Source organism: Syzygium oleosum, unplaced genomic scaffold (assembly GCF_021117445.2).
Source record: "Syzygium oleosum isolate NSW1041296 unplaced genomic scaffold, Sole_v2.1 Sole_v2.01, whole genome shotgun sequence".
Taxonomy (NCBI): Eukaryota; Viridiplantae; Streptophyta; class Magnoliopsida; order Myrtales; family Myrtaceae; genus Syzygium; species Syzygium oleosum.
In genome coordinates this window covers 23,910,492-23,929,599 of record NW_026607485.1, presented here as the reverse complement: position 1 = coordinate 23,929,599, position 19,108 = coordinate 23,910,492, and the positions used below count along the sequence as shown (strand labels likewise).

Genomic DNA, 19,108 nt, shown 5'->3' with positions numbered 1-19,108 from the left:
GCTATCGATCCTTTTGATGTTGGTGGTTTATAGTACGGTGTGCATATGTATATGGTGGCTTGTAAATTGTGAATATTATATAAGTTTGAATGAAGAATGAGTCGGTTTATTCTCCTTAATTACCCAAATGCTATTTGTCCGGGTATTTGTGGTTTCCGCTGATTGTTTTAAATTTCTGATAATTATAAGTTGGGTCGGCGATATTCCTGGGATGTCGCATCATTCGACCAGAGAAGTGTGTCGCGAGCTCGATGGGGTTCGGGGCGTGACATGAAGCATATCATAAATATGTAGCCTATGATATAGGTAAAGGATTTGGAGTGAGGAAGTCTAAGACTAGAAAAAACGACAAAGGAGAAATAACTCGACGCACTTTTGTGTGTAATTGTGAGGGTTATTCTGCCAAGTCGTCTGAACAAGAAAGAAAATATGAAAGACTTGAAGTGAGAAGTGGCTGTCCTGCATTTATCAGATTGAAGATTGAGAATGGTATTTATGAAGTCATAGAGTATGTTCCCGAGCATAATCATGGATTTATACCTGAACATCAAAGGCACTTGATAAGATGTGGAAGAATGATTTCCGATACTTGCAAGGGTGTTTTGGTGGACATGGCTAAGGCTGGTATTGGAGGGACCATGGCATATAAATTCTTGGCAAATGAAGCAGGAGGAAGCCAAAACTTGGGTTTCATCCTACGTGATTATCAAAATTTTTTGCAAAGTGAAAGATTGACTCATATAAGTGGTGGAGATTGTAAAAGTCTTCTGAATCATTTTCATTGCATGCAAATGCAAAATCCTATGTTTTTCTATGCACAACAGGTAGATCAAGATGGTAGATTGACAAATCTATTTTGGAGAGATAGTTTGTCTAAATTTGATTATGATTGTTTCGGTGATGTGGTGGTTTTTGATACCACGTATCGTACTAACAAGTATAATATGATATGTGCATCTTTTGTTGGAATTAATCATCATTGGAAGAATACTTTGTTTGGTTGTGCATTTTTGTTGGATGAGACCGCAAATTCATTTATTTGGTTATTTGAGATGTTTTTGAAGTCTATGGAAAATAAGGCTCCAAAAACCATTTTCACTGATCAAGACGCAGCCATGGCAAAAGCCATTCGAACGGTGTTTCCGAATACTCAACACCGTTTATGCACATGGCACATTGGAAAAAATGCCAATCAAAACATTCCATATCTTTACCACAAGTCAGAGTTCAAGGATAAATATTTCTCAAAATTTATGTATAAGTGCAAATCAGAAGATGAATTTGAATGTACTTGGAGGAAAATGGAAGAGGAGTGGGGTACTGAGAATAACAGTTGGCTTTAGAGGTTATACGACCTTAGACATAAATGGAGTTCGGCTTTTGGTCGTGAAATTTTTTCTTGTGGAATAAGATCAACTCAAAGGAGTGAGAGTACTAACAATGTCTTCCAAAAAATGTCGACTAAGACATTGACCCTTGTAGAATTTGTTCACCACTATGAACAACAGTTGAAACATATGAGAGAAATTCAAGGTCAAGATGATTATAAATCCCGTGGGGCGCCCAAATCGCGGCTTGCGGATAACAGGATAGTGAAGCATGCCGGTTTGGTGTATACTTGTACCATTTTTCATAGGTTTCATGAAGAATTTCTTCAAGGTGTCTCTGAACTTGTTTCAAGTGAAGCTTTTGATGGGGTAATTTTGCACTACATTCTCGTACGTGAGGGGATTGCAGGTGAACATGTTGTCAAATTTAACCCTGTTGACTTTTCGGTTTCTTGTACGTGCAAACTATTTGAATCAAATGGGTGGTTGTGTCGCCATGCTTTGCACGTGTTGAATAGGAACATATCGGTTTCAGCCATTCCATCTTCCTATATATTGAAAAGATGGAGTAAGGGTGCAAAGCAAGGGTGTGTGAATGATGAATCTCATGAAATGTCATCGGGTCTTTCTACATTTAATCGATTTTCCACGTTAATGCGAAATTCTTTTGAAGTGATGAGTTTGGGAGCCCAAGATGAAAATACTATGAGGATAGCGAAGAAGAACTTGGATGTAACAGTGGCTGAAATTTCAGCATACAACTCAAGTCTTATTGTGATAGATGATGCTAGTGATGATGATAATGATGAGACTTCTTTGCCTGAGATGCCGACATTGGACCCCCTTCGAAAGAAAAGGAAAGGGAACTACTTATGGAAGGCTTAAAAGCTCAAGTGAGAAAAAGAAGAAAAAATCTAAGAAAGGAACATCCCCAATGCTAATAGAAAGTCGAGGTGAGCTGAGCAATGTAGAGTTCTAGCTAATGTGTTTAGTTTATTTTTATACTTATGCTACATGATGGCAATTAATATATTGCTTATTTTACAATGTAGAGCTAGTTGTCCAAGCAACGGAGGATGTGACTAATTTACCAGATTATTCAAGATATTCAAATCAGACTCGAAATACCTTGCGTCCTACTAACATTGGTGGTCCTATAGTAAATCTCAATCTCCATAATCAGGTGTGTCCCTTTGACTTCAACATTTATATTTACATTATACTAATTGGTTAAATTTTTTTATATAGATGCAATCACCATATGTTATGTCAACAGGGATTATGAATGGATTTTCCTCATTCACTAGTCAGGTATTTAGAAGTTTGGGTTACTATATTGGCTGAAATTTGTTGCAAATTCTAAGGTTTATTGTTAGTGGTGTATCGTTTATAGATGTTGGAGTAGCAAAATAGATCCCGTGGCTGCATTTTGTTACATTCTGCTAATGAGATCATTTTTTTATGTAGATGCAACCACCATATATCATGCCGCCAGGGGGTGTAAATGGATTTTCCCCATTCACTAGTCAGGTACCTATTATGAAAATCATTTTAGATCCTGATGTTGTTTCATTTTAGTAAACTATTCTAATACTTCTTGATAACGGTTTTTTGTCAATAGATGTTGGAGTACCATAATAGATCCCATGGAAACATTTTGAGTTAGGTACAAGTTGCATGACTTTTTTTGACGTGGGATTATTTGAGATAATATTTATGCAGGCACATTATTTAACATACTGCCTTTTCTCAATGTATTATTTATACCTTTGTACAGGGGCCATCAAATTTTTTTCCACATCCTAGGACGAATGAATTGAACGATTCTGAAGGCATAGACAATGCACGGTCGCCCCATAATTCGTCGGAAGGTGGAAAATAGCAGAATGGAATATAGCATCTATATGTTCCACAAGTGATAGCGCCGCGTATCAAAGATCCTTAGCTTTGGGGACGACATAGTGGTAGTAGATAGAACTTGCTCTTTTTATGTGTATATGCCTTTTTCCATCTTCACTTATTTATCACGAGCAGGAGGTCTCTAAGTCAATGAAGTCGCCACTATGCAGTTGATCTATTGCAGGTAATGGCAACTAGAAGTCTCAATGTAGACTCCGCAAAGCTTTAACATTTTTAGGCTGATTCCATAAGTCAAAGTTGAAGGTTAAGATATGATAGGTTGATCAACTTTGTTATCTTTGTCAGTAATTTGTTGGGACCAGTGGTTTCCTGAGGCAGCTCTAGCATTTTGCGTTAATCTTTTGATATATATGAGCTGAGATATGAGATAATTAGTTCGAGTAGAATGGGGCATTCACATGTTACTTAGAGAACCAAGTAGAATGGGGCATTCACATGTTTAGATACATTCTTTGCTGATTATGCTACTCATCATCTGGTCATTGATTCTATTAGCTTATCAAAAGATGCATGCTTGTGTCATATGATGTTTCATTCGAACTGATTCTTCAAACTTGGATCTTTCTTATTTCAGGTAGTCTACAACGATGTCTATATGCTTGTGGCATGAAATGGATGGTGATCGGGAAGCTTCCTTACCGCGTCAAAACCACAATCGCAGGCTTTTGTGACGGCTGGATCGAGGGCCAGATAATCTGCGATCTAAGATGGTCATTGGAGACATGTGGAGGACCAAATTGAGACTCTGATGCAAGTTACGTGAAGTCGACCGTACGAAGCATTATCTTAGCTTAGATTTTTTTTCTTCTTTTTCACTCACATTTTCTCTAGTATAGCGTTTCTCCGACTCCATGTCGTTCTATTGAGTTGATGCCGATTTTGGCACATCATTTTGATCTTAGCAGTGTTAGGGAAAACAGAAGCTATAGAAAGGCTCAGAATTAAGTTTGTGAAATTATTTGAAACAAGTAAACCTTTTGGCATTAAGTCTACAGAAATTCTTTTTGCATCTTTATAGCAATTTACTCTCTTTCTCTCTCTGTGTGTCTCTCTCTCTCTCTCTGTCTCTCTCTCTCTCTCTCTAAGCTTACTGATTACTGTAAAATCTCACGAGGAAAATTTCAAAAATTCGTTTCGGGCAAATGATAAGTCCAAATCAAGATCCGTAAAATTTCACGGCTCCACAACACTCTAAATTACCAAATCTACAAAAATACGCAGCTCAACGACTCAAAAATCGGACTTCACGGCAAAATATGGCCCGAAGGCTGCCGGACGTGTAATGTTCATTTCGCATGGAAAACTTCAAAAATTCGTTTCGGGTAAACGATAAGTCCAAATCAAGATCCGTAAAATCCCACGGCTCCACGACACCCTAATCTACCAATTCTACAAAAATACGCAGCTCAACGACTCAAAAGTCAAACTTTGCGGCGAAATATGGCCTGAAGGCTGCCAGACGTGTACTGTTCACTTCGCGTGTAAAACTTTAAAAATTCGTTTCGGCCAAACGGTAAGTCCAAATCAAGATCCGTAAAATTCCACGGCTCCACGACACCCTAAACTACCAATTGTACAAAAATACTCAGCTCAACGACTCAAATCAAATTTCGCAGCGAAATATGGCCTGAAGGCTGCCGCACGTGCACTGTTCACTTCGCGCGGAAAACTTTAAAAATTCGTTTTGGGTAAACGGTAAGTCCAAATTAAGATCCGTAAAATCCCATGGCTCCACGACACCTTAAACTACCAATTCTACAAAAATGAGCAGCTTAACGACTCAAAAATCGGACTACGCGGTGAAATATGGCCTGAAGGCTACCGGACGTATACTGTTCACTTCGCGCAGAAACTTAAAAAATTCATTTCGGGCAAACGGTAAGTCCAAATCAAGATCTGTAAAATCCCACGGCTCCACGACACCCTAAACTACCAATTCTACAAAAATACGCAGCTTAACGACTCAAAAATCAGACTTCGCGGTGAAATATGGCCTGAAGGCTGCCGGACGTGTATTGTTCACTTCGTGCGGAAAACTTAAAAAATTCGTTTCGGGCAAACGTTAAGTCCAAATCAAGATCCGTAAAATCCCACGGCTCCACGACACCCTAATCTACCAATTCTACAAAAATGTGCAGCTCAACGATTCAAAAATCGGACTTCACGGCAAAATATGGCCTGAAGGCTGCTAGACGTGTACTGTTCACTTCGCGTGTAAAACTTTAAAAATTCGTTTCGGCCAAACGGTAAGTCCAAATCAAGATCCGTAAAATTTCACGGCTCCACGACACCCTAAACTACCAATTGTACAAAAATGCTCAGCTCAACGACTCAAATCAGATTTCGCAGCGAAATATGGCCTGAAGGCTGCTGCACGTGCACTGTTCACTTCGCGCGGAAAACTTTAAAAATTCGTTTCGGGTAAACGGTAGGTCCAAATCAAGATCCGTAAAATCTCACGGCTCCACGACACCCTAAACTACCAATTCTATAAAAATGCGCAGCTCAACAACTCAAAAATCGAACTTCGCAGCGAAAAATTTCCCAAAATTCTGAATTTATACCCTAAATCTGAAAACTTCTCCGATTGGATGAACAAAGAGCGCAAGTGCTTACTAAGCGTTGAAATACGAAGTCGAATCGGCTAAGCGAGATTCATCTGGCGCAAAACCTCTTTTCCCTTCTCTTCTCCTTTCCCTTTTTTCCTCTTCCCTTTTCTGGTTCTGTTCTCGGCAAGGAGCTCTCAGTCTCCTTTTAACTTAACCGAGCCACCGTAGTGGCTTTTGACTTTTCGACCTTTTTTTTTAAACAAAAATACCCAAATATTACATCAAGACAGGCTACAACCAACGTCACCAAGTCTGAATACTGAATAGATCCACAATCTGAAACTGAAGAACCCGATTGTGGGATTATACCGAAGACAAAGATCGAAGCATTTTTTGCAGACCTACTCCACAAAGTTAATATGAATCGAAGATCTCGACAGCACATTCATTCACAATATCGAAATGGTAAATCTATCAAAAGTATGTGAGCATTACATATTTGGGGAACCACCAACAATTAAGCCCAACCAAAAGAATAATTATACAACGTCGAAAAACAGGAAAACCGATATTATCCGCATCAAACCACTCTTCGAAAAGCCTGCATTTTCTGAAGCTTCTGTCATTGCCCATCAGTCTTGGCATGTCTAGTAAATCTACCTCAAATAAGGTTGAGTTCCCAAGCCTCCATCTGACCCTTGTAATACTCATAAAAGTCAACCACCTTGAGACAAAGACCAAACATAAGCAAAGCCCATTACAAGACAAGCAACAGGTCTGATTTTATAAGATATCTGCTCAAAGTGAGGAGTAAAGCCTGTCAAACGATAGGTGCTTCAAGTCAAAGGAAAATCACAGAGCTCCCGACAAAAACTCTGATTTTTGTGATGCATTCGCACGTCACAGAGACAAATATTTAGGTCATGCATTCAACAGTCTATCTTATCACTAAAAGCTTCTCATTATGTAGGATTTAATGACCAAATTGCCAGTAAGCAACTGCCGGAACAATTCTCAAAAAAGTTCTTCAGCGTGTTCTTGTAAGAATACATTTATATGATTTAGTCGTCCCTGCCTCCAATTAATAAATTCCTCATTGCTAACCTGGCTTACTTACCTATTAGTTTCTAATTACATAAAGTGAAAAAGTATGACATATAATGATTACAAAGCCATTTCCCATCGTGAAAGAATCAATTTGGCTATGATAGATTTTGTTTGGAAATGTACTCTAGCATTGGCACATTTTAGATGATCAATCTTCAGGAATGGAGAAACAATCTAGTGACACTGGAAAATTCCTTTGCAAAACCTAAGAGAACATTTGACAATGATCTTGGTGGAAAATTTGATTGACCAACAGCACATCCAAATAAGCACTAGGTGTGAAAAGAACTGTAAGTGAAGTACCTCAGGGTATTTGATCGATAAAGTAGGATGGTTCTTGTATACTTCTGGAACAAGAATCATTAGAGACTCCTCAGGAGCTCGGCCACTTCTTATCAATAACTGAACCAACAAAGAGAATGAGGATTCATGAAGGAAACTAACAGACTGAAACAGTAGATTGATCATCCATTGGTTTCAATCATAGATAAAAACAGGCAAAAGTATGAAAGAAATAAAGATGCACAGAAAACATGGGGAACTTTTACAACAGATAATGCATAATTTAGGGTCTTGCTTTATCGATCATTAGAAGTGATCGTAACGCTCTCCTATCGTGTTCCCCATTGAGCTTTGTAATTCAGCAAAGGTGGTAAACATCAGTCCAGCAAACGAATCTCGCAATCATGGAAGAGAGACAGGACTAAGGAGGTTAAGATACCAAAACCACCAAAGACACAGAACAACAATTTTTAAATATTGGCCCTATTTAAGTATTGGCCTGTAGGCTTGCATATACTAATTTCAAATTTTATTTAAGACTTAATTTATTAATCTTAAGCTCAAAATTTGAAAAGATGTGAAAGGTTTCTAAACTAACCAACCACAAATGCACAAAGCTTCAAAAAATGTACAATAATAAATTTTATCTGGAAATATATCTTAAGAAGACAGACAAGCTCACTTGATATCAACATGCTTCGATAACCACATCATATAGCAAACAAATTGCACTAGATTTTTTTTTTTTGGGTCATAATTTGTAGTAGATATACATTTCTAGTTTGTGTGCCCAACAGCATAAGCTTTTGGATACATTGCCATTATCATTGCAGGAGAGTTGTGTCTAGGTTTCGCTGTCAAATTAAACTCAACCGCATCAATATGCAGCAATAAAGAGAGGAACACGTAGTTATATATGCCACATTAGATGACCACACAAAAAGACTTAGTGTATGGAACATTCTACACATTAACAGAAAAGTTACGCACTTAGTAGCATCCAAAAAAGCACTGACAAAAAGCAACCGATTGACCTAAGTTACACACTCCTTTATATAAAAAGAAAATCACATTTTCAATTTCTTTCTTAATTATCCAACAAGTTTCATAGCTAATAAAGTGAAAGATAAGATGATGACTAATGAAAGTGTATAAGCATGAAGATAGTGAAGGTTCGAAAAACAAAAATAAACTATGATGAACCACGAGAAAGATGACACGTAAATCTGCTGCACTATCAAGGTTTGCAGAGTCTGACGCTTTGGGATAACCAAAAGGACGGATTTCATTCTCACGACCATGCCAAACAGGGGACTTTAATGAGTTTTCACAAGATTGCATCCGATTCAAGTTGCCCTGCACACACGTTTGGACTAGCTTAGAGACATTTATGAAGTCCGCAACATGAAAACAGCATAGTACAAAATGGAAGCAGTAGATAACCTGTATGGTGTTGATTTCTCCATTATGACCAAGAAACCTCATTGGCTGAGCAAGAGGCCACCTGGGGCTTGCGCTTGTACTATACCTTCTGTGGTATATAGCGAAAGATGATGCATACAGATCATTCTTAAGATCCAAGTAAAATAAACCAAGAACTTCTGACCGAAGCATTCCCTTGTAAACTAGCGTTTGATTCGAGAGAGAACAAACATAGGGCTCATTTCCCCAGTTTTCCATACTTGCGGCCTTTTCAATCAATTTCCGGCAAATGTATAGTTCTAATTCAATGTCATCAACACTGTCTTCTTTTACAACTCTCACAAATACGTGCTGTATGTCAGGCATGGTTTCTTTTGCATAGAAACCAACTATGGATGAGTCTACAGGGACAGGCCTCCATCCAAGCACCTCAATACCTTCTTGTCTGAAGATATTTACAATAACTGTGACATTCCGAATTTCGGCCCATTTTTGGGATTTATAAAACGTGTAATTCGTCGGTGTGCTTATAGTAAAATCTCGCCCGGGAACTGATCACTCTCGGTTATTATTTTTAAATTAGAGATTTCGCTAGAATCGCACTCGATCGAATTTGACCGTTATTTAGAGCCCAAACTTTGGTGTCGAATTTCTCGGAGTTCCGGGACGAATTTAATTGGACGGTGTCGATATTATTGTGACTAGCCTCGAGATTACCCGGGATATGTGAAAAGTGAATTTTTGACCGGGTGCGGATTTGGACTAGTATACCTCCCTCGTAGTGTGTTTTGAGTTATTTTCTCTTGTCCCTTTTTCCTATATTATTAATTAGGATTTTTGTGGACCGTTAGATCGTTTTCGAGTTCGATCGTGGGCCATTGGATCGCGATTATTGCGATTTGACTTTTCCTCTCTCTCTCTTTCTCTCTCTCCTCCCCCTCTGCCGCGCACGTTGGCCCCCACGCAAGTGTCCCTTCACGTGCAAATTTTTCCCCCTCCTGTCAGACCTCTCTCTCCTCTCTCTTCTTCTCTCTCCTTTCTTTTTCTCCTTCCTTCTTCCTCCTTGGCCGACTGGTCTGCTTTGCTTCTGCCCGAGCTCGCCGACCGCCGCTCGACCGCCCTCCGCCTCCGCCCGACGCCACTCCACCAGCCGCCGTCCTCCTCGCGCCATCGTCGCGCCGCCGCGTCGCCCGGCAGCTCTGCCCGACGCTGCCTTCCTCCCCTCCCGAGCGCGCGAGCTCGGCTCGCCGCCGCTTGCCTCCGCGTCCGGCGAGTCCCAGCCGCCGTCCAGTCGTCCGGCCAACTCCCCAGCACCGCCCCGACGCCTGAGCGTTGCCGTCACCGCCGCCGAACGCCCCCCAGTCGCGCCACCCGCCTCAGCCACCTTCTTCTTCTTCCCCTTAGCTTTCCGCCGTTCGCCGCTGCGTCGCCGTCGCAGCTGCCCGCTGCCGTCGCCGCGCCGTGCCGCTCCATCGCCGCCGCTTCTTTGCCGCCGCGTCAGTCACTTTGCCGGCCAGCCAGGCCCGGGACGTGCCGGGCTTGCCCAAGTGGCTGGCCCCCGTTGCCCGCACGATCGGGCCATGCGCCCGCTCGCCCGTCGTGCCGGCGTCTTGCCGTCCAACCCGGCGCGTCGCCCGTCCAACCCGGGCGCGTCGCCCGTCCGATCGCCCGTGCGCCCCCGGCACGCCGCACGGCCACCGCGCCCGCGCGCCCAGGCACGCCGATCGGCCACCGTGCCCGCGTTGGCCGGTCGTAGCGCGCCGATTGGCCCAGCGCCCGCGCCTAGTTCGGCACTATTCACCCTGGCCATTTTAGGCCCGAGCCGATTTTCACCTGGCCAAAACCAAGTAAGTGACTTCCTAAACCCTACCTAGTACTTTGGGTATTTTATAGACTTGTCTCGGGTTTAGAACGGCTAGGGCGTGTTTTAATTTAATTATATTATGATATAATTGTGCTAATTGGATTGGATAAAATAATGTGCATGATTTGGGTGATCGTACGTGGCCGACTTGAACGTCGGGTTTGTGGATTGACGTGGCGAATTGTGAATATGGATCATTTGATGCAATTGGCGTGAAATTGATTGAATTGAATGGCGTGTGCATGCCTGTCGATTTTAAGCCCGGATTGATCGGAGGGCTACGGACTTGGGACGTGTTGACGGCGGTCCGTGTGAAGGCATGAATGGCCGGTGTGCCAAATGGATGTGGGCTTGAGATGTGTTGACGGTGGCCCGTTAAAGGTGTGTTGGACCGGGACGTGTTTACGTCGGTCATTAGAATTGAGCCCGGATTGATCGGAGGGCTACGGACTTGGGACGTGTTGACGGCGGTCCGTGTGAAAGCATGACTGGCCGGTGTGCCAGATGGGCCTGAGGCGCAGTGGCGCGGGCAGTGAGAATGGACCTGAGGCGCAGTGGCGCGGGTCGTGAGAAAGATGTTCGGCCACGTATGCGATTTGAGTGTGATTGAAATGGCTGGTTGAGTGTGACTGAATTGGCTAGTTGAATGTGTGGTCGAATTAGTAAGATGAATTGCGTGCAAGTGTGGTTGGCGTTTGAGCAATTGCGATGTGCTATTTAGTTACTATTACTGCATTACCATGTTATGACTAACGTGCAGTGTTAGCATGGGTTCGATGGTGAGGTAAGTATAAGGATGCGATTTTATTTTATATGTTATGGGGTAGATTGCATGTACGACTTGTCTGGGTACGCATTGGCCTATGTGGGGTATAGGGGGTTGCTTATTGAGACTCGTTCTCACGGTTATTATATAACCATTTTCAGATCTGCGACAGTGATTGATTGGAGACGCCACCGGGGTATCTCGGGAGTGGAGGACGGGTCAAGTTGCCCCATATTTTTGTGTGCCCCTCTTTTGTATAGTGAAGTAGGATATCCAAACCACTACTCCGTTTTGATGTTGTGTATTTGGAATTATTGTTTTGTGCTATCCCTTCGTCATATTTTATTGTCCGGGTTGTTTTATTTCGCTTCCGCTTGCGTAGTTCGTTTGGGTCGGCGACGTGTCCTGGGACGTCGCGTTCAATACGACCGTGGAAGGGGTGTCGCGAGCCCGTTGGGATTCGGGGCGTGACAATAACTGTGGAGGGAAAAGGCACATCCACCACATCAAACACTAACTTCCATGGTAATTACATGAAATTGTGCAATCAATGCTCACACTTGGAAGCAAAAATACTAAGTCTAACCTCAAATAGCCATGCTCACACTTGAAGCAAGAAATAAAGGTGCCTTCATCTAGAAATTTTTGGCATCACTGATGATCATTCACGGGTATATGCACTCTTCCATACTCAAAATGAACATTAACTTCCTGACTTAGAATGATGTATAAGCCACAGGTGATCAGTCCCGTGTAGTACATTTTAGAAGAACATATGAAACCAGCAGCAACGTCACAATTCTAACTCCTAAATGGTTCCTCATTAACTACTTCAAGAAAAAGAAGTGAAAGCATATCAAGGCACGCCAGCTATTTCATCCCATTTGTTCATCTAAAAGGACCAGGGGACAGTGCACTCGTTTGTAACCCATGACGAACACTGGTTATTCTCTACATCAACTAAACACTGCAATTTAAGCAGCAACCCAGAGAAGGCTCATAATTATCCGAAGTAGGTCTGCAGAAACTCCACAATCCAAGATTCCAAACGAGATTTTCAAGATCCAAAATTATTACCACTGACCCAAACCGTTCGATGCTAAAAAAAAAAGAGAGAAAGAAATGAAGACCACAGTCAGCCCTGATCCTCTTCCAAACCTTCACTACCAACTATTCTGAAACTGCTCTAGCTCTGAATCTTACTGAGCATCCATCTCCGATAAAATAGGAACACTGGAAACAAACTCTCCTAGTGTATCCACTCACACTTCCATTTCCAAGGTGACGTCCTTTACCACCTTCACAAGCTCCCGATCACTCTTATCCCTCCAAGCACCACTTCCGCAACAAAAGCACGAATACGAAGGAAAAAAAAAAACAAGACTGCACGCGACAAACAAGACGCTCGAAGGGAAGCCGAGAGACACGGACGTCACCTGAAGCTTGTCCCCGAACTGACGAGGCGGCTCGCCGCGGGGGGACGACGAATGGCCGGCCCACTCGAGATGGAGCACGGCCTTTACCGAGGAAGGCGGCGCGGGCTTGCTGGCGGAGAGGAGGCGCGGTCGGCCCCTGGAGCGGGAGACGCCGAGCCGACGCCTGGCCCGCTTGGACTTACAGCAGAGGTCGACGAAATCGACGGAGAAGAGACCACCACCACTCCCCCATCCACGGCCGTTGGGGAGGAGCACCGAGCTAGGTTTGGCGGCGGAGGTGACGGCGATCAGAGCTCGGGACCCAGCTTCTCTTGGGCGGGAGAAGGCGACGGCGGAGGTTGGGACCCGCGGGCGGGTTGCTCTTGGGCGGGCGGGAGGAGGCGAAGGCGGAGGTCGGGACCTGCGGGCGGGTTGCTCTTGGGCGGGCGGGCGGAGGTAACGGCGGAGGTCGGGACCGGCGGGCGAGGGGGCGGGCGAATCGTTATTGGGCAGAAGAGATTTTTGAAATAACAGAAAGAGAATGTGGGCTTTCGTCTGAGAAGAGAGGAGCGCCGAGGAGATAGAGAAGGAGAGAGAAGGAAGGTGAGGCCGCCATTAATGAAGAGAGAGAGAAGGGAGAGACTGGAAAAGACAGGGGGCGTAGGTTTTAGCGTGCAGAGGAGGAGTGCAGGCTAAAAGGGAGAAAAGTTTAATTTTTTTTGGGTAAAAAAGGGTCCCGGCCCGCCGGTCCCACCCGCGCCACGTGAACCACGTGGCGCCTCGTGAGTGGTTGGGGACCACGCTGACTTGGCGGTCCGGGACCACCTAATATTTTCTCCGCAAGGTCGGGGTGGTGGTGGCTCTCCCCAGGGGACCTCCTCGCCGTGCAAGTTTTTTACGGGGTGAAGGAGGAGTACGGAAACGCTTTCGACTGTAAAAAGGTGAGGAAGACGCCGTTGCAGTTGCAGCTGCAGCTGCAGCTTAAGCTTATCAGGGTGCACATGAAATGCATTCTGAAGCAGACTGAAATCCTGCTTCAGAATGCATTCCGAAATAAAAATACGTTTGTTAAAAAAATTTCGAAATGCATTTTGGAGGAATTTTTGCATTCTGAAACAAAAATGCGTGTGGTAAAAATGTATTTTTTTTTGCTCCAGAATTACTTTTTGATTCCAGAATGCATTTTGGCCTAAAAAATAGAGGCTAGCTTCTCTCTTCCAGAATGAGATTTCCTTCTTTTCTCTCTTCTTCGTGCCCTTCATAACACATTCTGAGATCTTACCAAATTTCTTCTCCGTCTCTCTGCTAGGTTGGGCTCCTGCGCTCCGCCCGGCGAGCGCCCGTGCTCCATGGACGCCTCTGCCTGCGCCTCCGCTACAGAGACCAAATCTGCCACAGTTCTCTCTCCCCCTTCTCTGTCGCTCTGCTAGGGTGAGAATGACTCCCGCGCTGCGCCCAGCCTCCGCCCTTCTGAGATCTCACCAAATATCGCATTCTTCTTCGTCTCTCTGCTAGGTCGAGCTCCTGCGCTCCACCCAGCGAGCGCCTGTGCTACGTGGACGCCTCCGCTATAGAGACCACATCTGCCACAGTTTTCTCTCTCCCTTCTCTATCTCTCTACTAGGGCGAGAAGGACTCCGGCGCTCCGCCCTCACCTCCGCCCCGCTTACGCTCGCGCCTCCACCTGTGCCTCCAACTTTGATTTTGTGGGGAAGAACTTCTTCTGGGGAGCGGTCATTTTGTTTAAAGCATAGAAGAAAGAAAAAAGGAGCAAGAGCGAGAGAGAGTAGGGGAGCGATTTCAAAGAAGTCGAAGGTGATCATCGCTAATCTCGTTCGAACCACCGTTACTAGTCGCTAATTCGTAGTTCTGCGACCATCAGATTCAGGTAAGCCACTCTATTTTCTACCTTATTTTACCTACTTCACTGAAGCTTAGATGTCGAGTTCCATCCGCCGTTTATATTGTGAATCTGAGACCGACCTGTGAATGATTGCGATGATTTATAAGTTAATATACATTGTTTGAGGCAAGAATTGCATTAAACGTGAAACTGAAGCTTGTATTTGAAACGTACACTACCTGCTCGATGAATCGCTAGAGAGAAATGCCGAATTTGTTTTTGGTGGAATTATGTTCTACCCCATTAGCCTCTTTTTTCTTCCTCTTTAACATACTTATATGATGCTTTTAGTTGTTCTTTTGATCAGAACAAACTATCAAAGACTTGCTTGGAAATTGTCCTTGGCTGGCATATGTGGACCACGAACAATACATTTTGCTTTGGCTCCATACTCTAGCGTGGAAATTATCTTGTGTATCTCCTTTGGGTCTGGGCTTGCACATAGTATCATAAGAATCTTCAATTTGTCTCACCTGAAGTTGCCAAAAGACACATTGCTAAGTTAGTATAGAATATGTTGTTGGTGAATCTCATCCATTGTTACGAAAGTAACTAAACATTTTCAAAAACTTTAACACTAAAAATCTCATGAGTCTTCTATTCTGACTTCAAAAAAATGTGGTCGCATAATTAGGGAAGATGATTAATTCGTTTTAATTTCATTGTGAGTTGGTCCTTATGGTCACTGCATTAACTGAGTTTCTTTATATTCTTCAGCCTTTCTGGAAAGTTACCAGTGATGGGTCTTCAAAAGGATACGGTGTTGTCGGTATTGTGCTTATCGTCTATATGTTTTCATCAAATTTTTGTTGTTGGAATATTTATTATTTACCAAATTCTTTTCATACATTTTAGGAGTTTTAGAGGCAAATTTTATAGAGCTTGCACATGACAAGCAAGATTTCGATAGGTCATCATTATACATCCGACTGGAAGCTAGGTGGAAGTAGACACTTTCAGAAATTTGCGTTAGTTATACTTCTTATAGTCACTTTGAATTAACTAGTGTGTGTTAATAATTGATTGGTTGAGTGATGATTGATAAATGTAATCTCAGAAAGTAGTGGATAAGGAAGGCATGTTGGCTATCACCTGCCATTTTGTGTTCTTAAGCATATTTCTGGAATTGCATTTTCTAATTCTCAAAGATTGCATTTTTGGGCTATATATGCCTGTTGGGCTTTGACGTTGGGCTTTGACATTGTGCTTGCTGTGGTTTATGGCATTAACACCTTTACTTATTGTCTGTATATCATGTTATTATGGCCTGCAAAGATTGCATTTTTATAAAGGAATAACAACCCCACTTTTTGTATGTTTCTTTTTCCATCTCGTTGTGTTTGGGAAGTGGTGGGGTGTGAAATTCTCTGCTCAGGTACAATTTATATTCTTTTTTGTAGATGTGCTCCTCTGTTTAATTCTTCTTTGTTTGTTGAATTGCCATTACCAGCATTTGCTCCTGAAATTGTTTGTAAGTCTGATGGTAGATGAGGTAAAAAAGGGCAAAAGAACACTACAAGTGCCATAACTTGTGTACGGCGCTCACTTTAGTGCCATAACTTTTTTTTGGATCACTTTAGTGCTAAAATTTTTGAAAAACGATCACTTAAGTGCCAACTCCGGTGCCGTACACAATTTTTCACCGGAAATCTGACGTGGCATTTTTTTTTATTAATTTCTGAAGCTGACGTGGCTCGCCGGAGATTGGCACTTAAGTGATCGTTTTTCAAAAATTTTAACACTTAAATGATCGTTTTTCAAAAATTTTAGCACTTAAGTGATCGTTTTTCAAAAATTTTAGCACTGAAGTGATCCAAAAAAAAGTTACGACACTTAAGTGATCGTTTTTCCTCCGACTTGGCACCAAAGTGATCCGAAAAAAAGTTATGGCACCAAAGTGAGCGCCGTACACAAGTTATGGCACTTATAGTGTCCTTTTGCCGGTAAAAAAGGGAAATCGCACATCATGTACCTACAACAGAGTAGGGTGGATTAACATTGACGGAGAATTTAAAAAACAAACAAGACTTCACTTTAGTTTACCACAATTCAAGAACAAGACACATAAACTGAAGAGATAATATGGTAGTTTCAAGAAGCTGCTTTCAACAACGGGATTTGGATGGGACAATGACAGCAAAAGGATTGTCGTGGACGATGAAACTGTCTGGGCAAATCACATCAAGGTGATGTTACTTACTCATGTCGTCTTATTATTGTAATCTCAAATTTCAAATTTATAAAATGTTGAGTACTGCCTGACATTATTTTAAAAATGGCGCAGGCTAATACTGAATGGGCCCAGTTCAAGAAGGACGGATTTTCTTTGTATTCACAGCTTTGTGTTGTGTTTGGGGATACATACGCCACTAGGGAGTTTGCAATAGGAAATGCAAAAGGCATGGCGTCGTCAGAGGGTATAGGTGACAGTGGTGGTGGTGGTGACAATGATGTTCATGTCAACTTAAGCGAATTAGAACAGTTTTTCGAAACCCAAGCTGATGTGGAACAATTTAATGGGCCGGCGAGCACACCTCCAAGAAGCCATAGGTTGGATAGGACTCCAAATGCCAAGATGAGGAGAAAGAGCAGTTCACATTCATTTGATGCGACCTGCAAAGCTATTCAAAAGATGCTCAAAGTTAAGATGGTTCCAACATCAAGTGCCTCCGTCATCTCACAGTCCTCAACACTTGTGGACCCCTACTCTATAGCAGCCGTGGGTGCCATCTTAAATGCCATGCATGACCTGGACAAGATTCTTTACATCAAAGTTATGAAACATGCTGTCATTAATGCCTCTTGGAGAGAGGGCTTCTTAACATGTCTTCACGAAATGAGAGTTGCCTTCATTGAGGCTATGGATGAGTAGTTGGGCTGTTGAGTAGTTGTTGGGCTATACTATGCTGTTTTATGTTTGAGTTCATTTCAGTCTTTCACTTATGTATTTCAAACATTGACTTGTCTTTATTCCTATACGTTTGTGATGATGTTGAGACTTTGCTTTAATGTGATTGAATTCCATAATTATCTATTAAGTGGCATTAAATTCCCAACATATCAGTTCAAATGTATTGGCTTCCTAACTGACATGTTGAGTTTGTCTTCTTCTTTCGCGTGATGGCCTAGGTAATATGGAAGGGGGTCAAAGTAGCTGGTTTAATGATCAAGTAGCATCATGTGAACAAGACTTTGATGAGGATGAGTTGAATATATTGTTGGCATGATTGTGTACTGCTTGATTGCATAGGTCCATGCATAGGAGAAAACGTATTAGGGATGGCATATTGACAGGACCCCAATGGGTTGGCGAGCTTCTTCATGGACATTCGGATAGAGTATACGAAGCATTTAGAATGGAGAAATATGTTTTTCTTAACCTTTGTGGTTTGCTTAAGTCAAGAGGTTGGTTGGTAGACAGTTGATATATTAAGATAGATGAACATGTTGCCATGTTTTTATTAATGATTTGTCACAAGAATTCCAACAGAACTTTATGTGAGAGATTTCAACGTTTGGGACAAACTGTCAGCAAGTACTTTGGTGAGGTGTTGAAAGCTGTTTTGAAATTGGGGAAGGAGATTATCATACCTCCTTCGTTTGATGTTGTCCCAGAAGAAATTCGGATTGAACCAAAGTTTAATCATTACTTCAAGGTATGTTTTTCGTACATTTCCTTGCACCATTTGGTTAGTTTTGCTCATAATCTTGTCTAATGTATGTATTTAATTAAATGATAGGGGTGCGTAGGCCCTATTGATGGCACCCATATTCATGCTACCGTACTTGAACATATGCAGCCATGATTTAGAGGTAGAAAAGGCACAACCACTCAGAACGTGCTGCGTGTGTTCCTTTGATATGCGATTTACTTTTGTGTACGCTGGTTAGGAAGGATCAGCCAACGATTGTCGGGTGTTGTCGGCTGCACTTGACACACCTCAACTACAGTTTTCTCGACCACCCGCAGGTGCTACTTTGATATATAACGAGTATCTGTGTTTATGATTTTGCTAGGATTGCATTTCATATCAATCCATGAATACTTTGTTGTAGGCAAATACTACGCTGTCGATTCTAGTTATGCTTCAAGTCCAGAATTTTTAACACCATTTAAAGGTGAACGGTATCATATACCGAAATTTCGACAAAGTGGGGGACCAACAACAGCAAAGGAATTGTTCAACCACAGGCATTCTTCATTAAGGAATATCATTGAGAGATCCTTTGCGGCTTTGAAGAATCGTTTTTTTGTTTTGAGACAGATGTCTCCATTTAAATTTGAAAAACAACCACATATTGTAATTGCATGCTGTGCGATCCATAACAACATAATTGAGCAAGACAGGACGGATAAGAATTTGTCCATATATGGAGATCCGGATTATGTGTGTAAACCTACCGAATAGGGTACGGACGATGTAGTAACGACCGAAGAGGGAACCGAGATGAATATTATCAGGAAACATATTGCCAATAAAATGGCTAGGGATAATCATATGCCGGAGATTCCATGAAATTCGGTTTTCCACTATTGTATTGTACTTCCATT

The 19,108-nt window shown here is 42.4% G+C and overlaps 2 protein-coding genes and 1 pseudogene across 2 annotated transcripts; 2 read left to right on the top strand and 1 right to left on the bottom strand.

Annotated features, from left to right (window-relative positions):
- The first annotated feature begins 274 nt into the window (after positions 1 to 274).
- LOC115664623 (protein FAR1-RELATED SEQUENCE 5-like) lies at positions 275 to 3,928 on the top strand (annotated as a pseudogene).
- Positions 3,929 to 6,480: 2,552 nt separating this feature from the next.
- LOC130137352 (uncharacterized) lies at positions 6,481 to 13,836 on the bottom strand. The gene is made up of 5 exons (XM_056308174.1): positions 13,817 to 13,836; positions 13,571 to 13,676; positions 12,675 to 13,208; positions 8,458 to 8,542; positions 6,481 to 6,614 (listed from the first exon to the last, which is right to left on the bottom strand). The coding sequence occupies exons 1-5, from the start codon at positions 13,834 to 13,836 to the stop codon at positions 6,514 to 6,516; spliced, it is 846 nt and encodes a 281-aa protein (XP_056164149.1). The 3' UTR covers positions 6,481 to 6,513.
- A 47-nt stretch (positions 13,837 to 13,883) lies between these two features.
- LOC130140106 (uncharacterized) lies at positions 13,884 to 15,888 on the top strand. Its single transcript, XM_056318636.1, has 3 exons — positions 13,884 to 14,050; positions 14,169 to 14,468; positions 15,274 to 15,888. The coding sequence occupies exons 1-3, from the start codon at positions 14,003 to 14,005 to the stop codon at positions 15,409 to 15,411; spliced, it is 486 nt and encodes a 161-aa protein (XP_056174611.1). The 5' UTR covers positions 13,884 to 14,002; the 3' UTR covers positions 15,412 to 15,888.
- The last annotated feature ends 3,220 nt before the right edge of the window (positions 15,889 to 19,108 follow it).

Bases quoted from the DNA above. Each gene is read 5' to 3' on its own strand.
- LOC130137352 (XM_056308174.1), bottom strand. From the start codon at position 13,836: ATGCATTCTGGAATCAAAAA. The intron at 13,209-13,570 runs GTACTCCTCCTT...CTCTCTTCTCAG, and splicing joins TTACAGTCGAAAGCGTTTCC to ACGAAAGCCCACATTCTCTT. The intron at 6,615-8,457 runs GTTATCCCAAAG...ATCGTTTGACAG, and splicing joins GAATGAAATCCGTCCTTTTG to GCTTTACTCCTCACTTTGAG.
- LOC130140106 (XM_056318636.1), top strand. From the start codon at position 14,003: ATGGACGCCTCTGCCTGCGCCTCCGCTACAGAGACCAAATCTGCCACA. The intron at 14,051-14,168 runs GTTCTCTCTCCC...TCTCTCTGCTAG, and splicing joins CAGAGACCAAATCTGCCACA to GTCGAGCTCCTGCGCTCCAC. The intron at 14,469-15,273 runs GTGATCATCGCT...TATATTCTTCAG, and splicing joins CGATTTCAAAGAAGTCGAAG to CCTTTCTGGAAAGTTACCAG.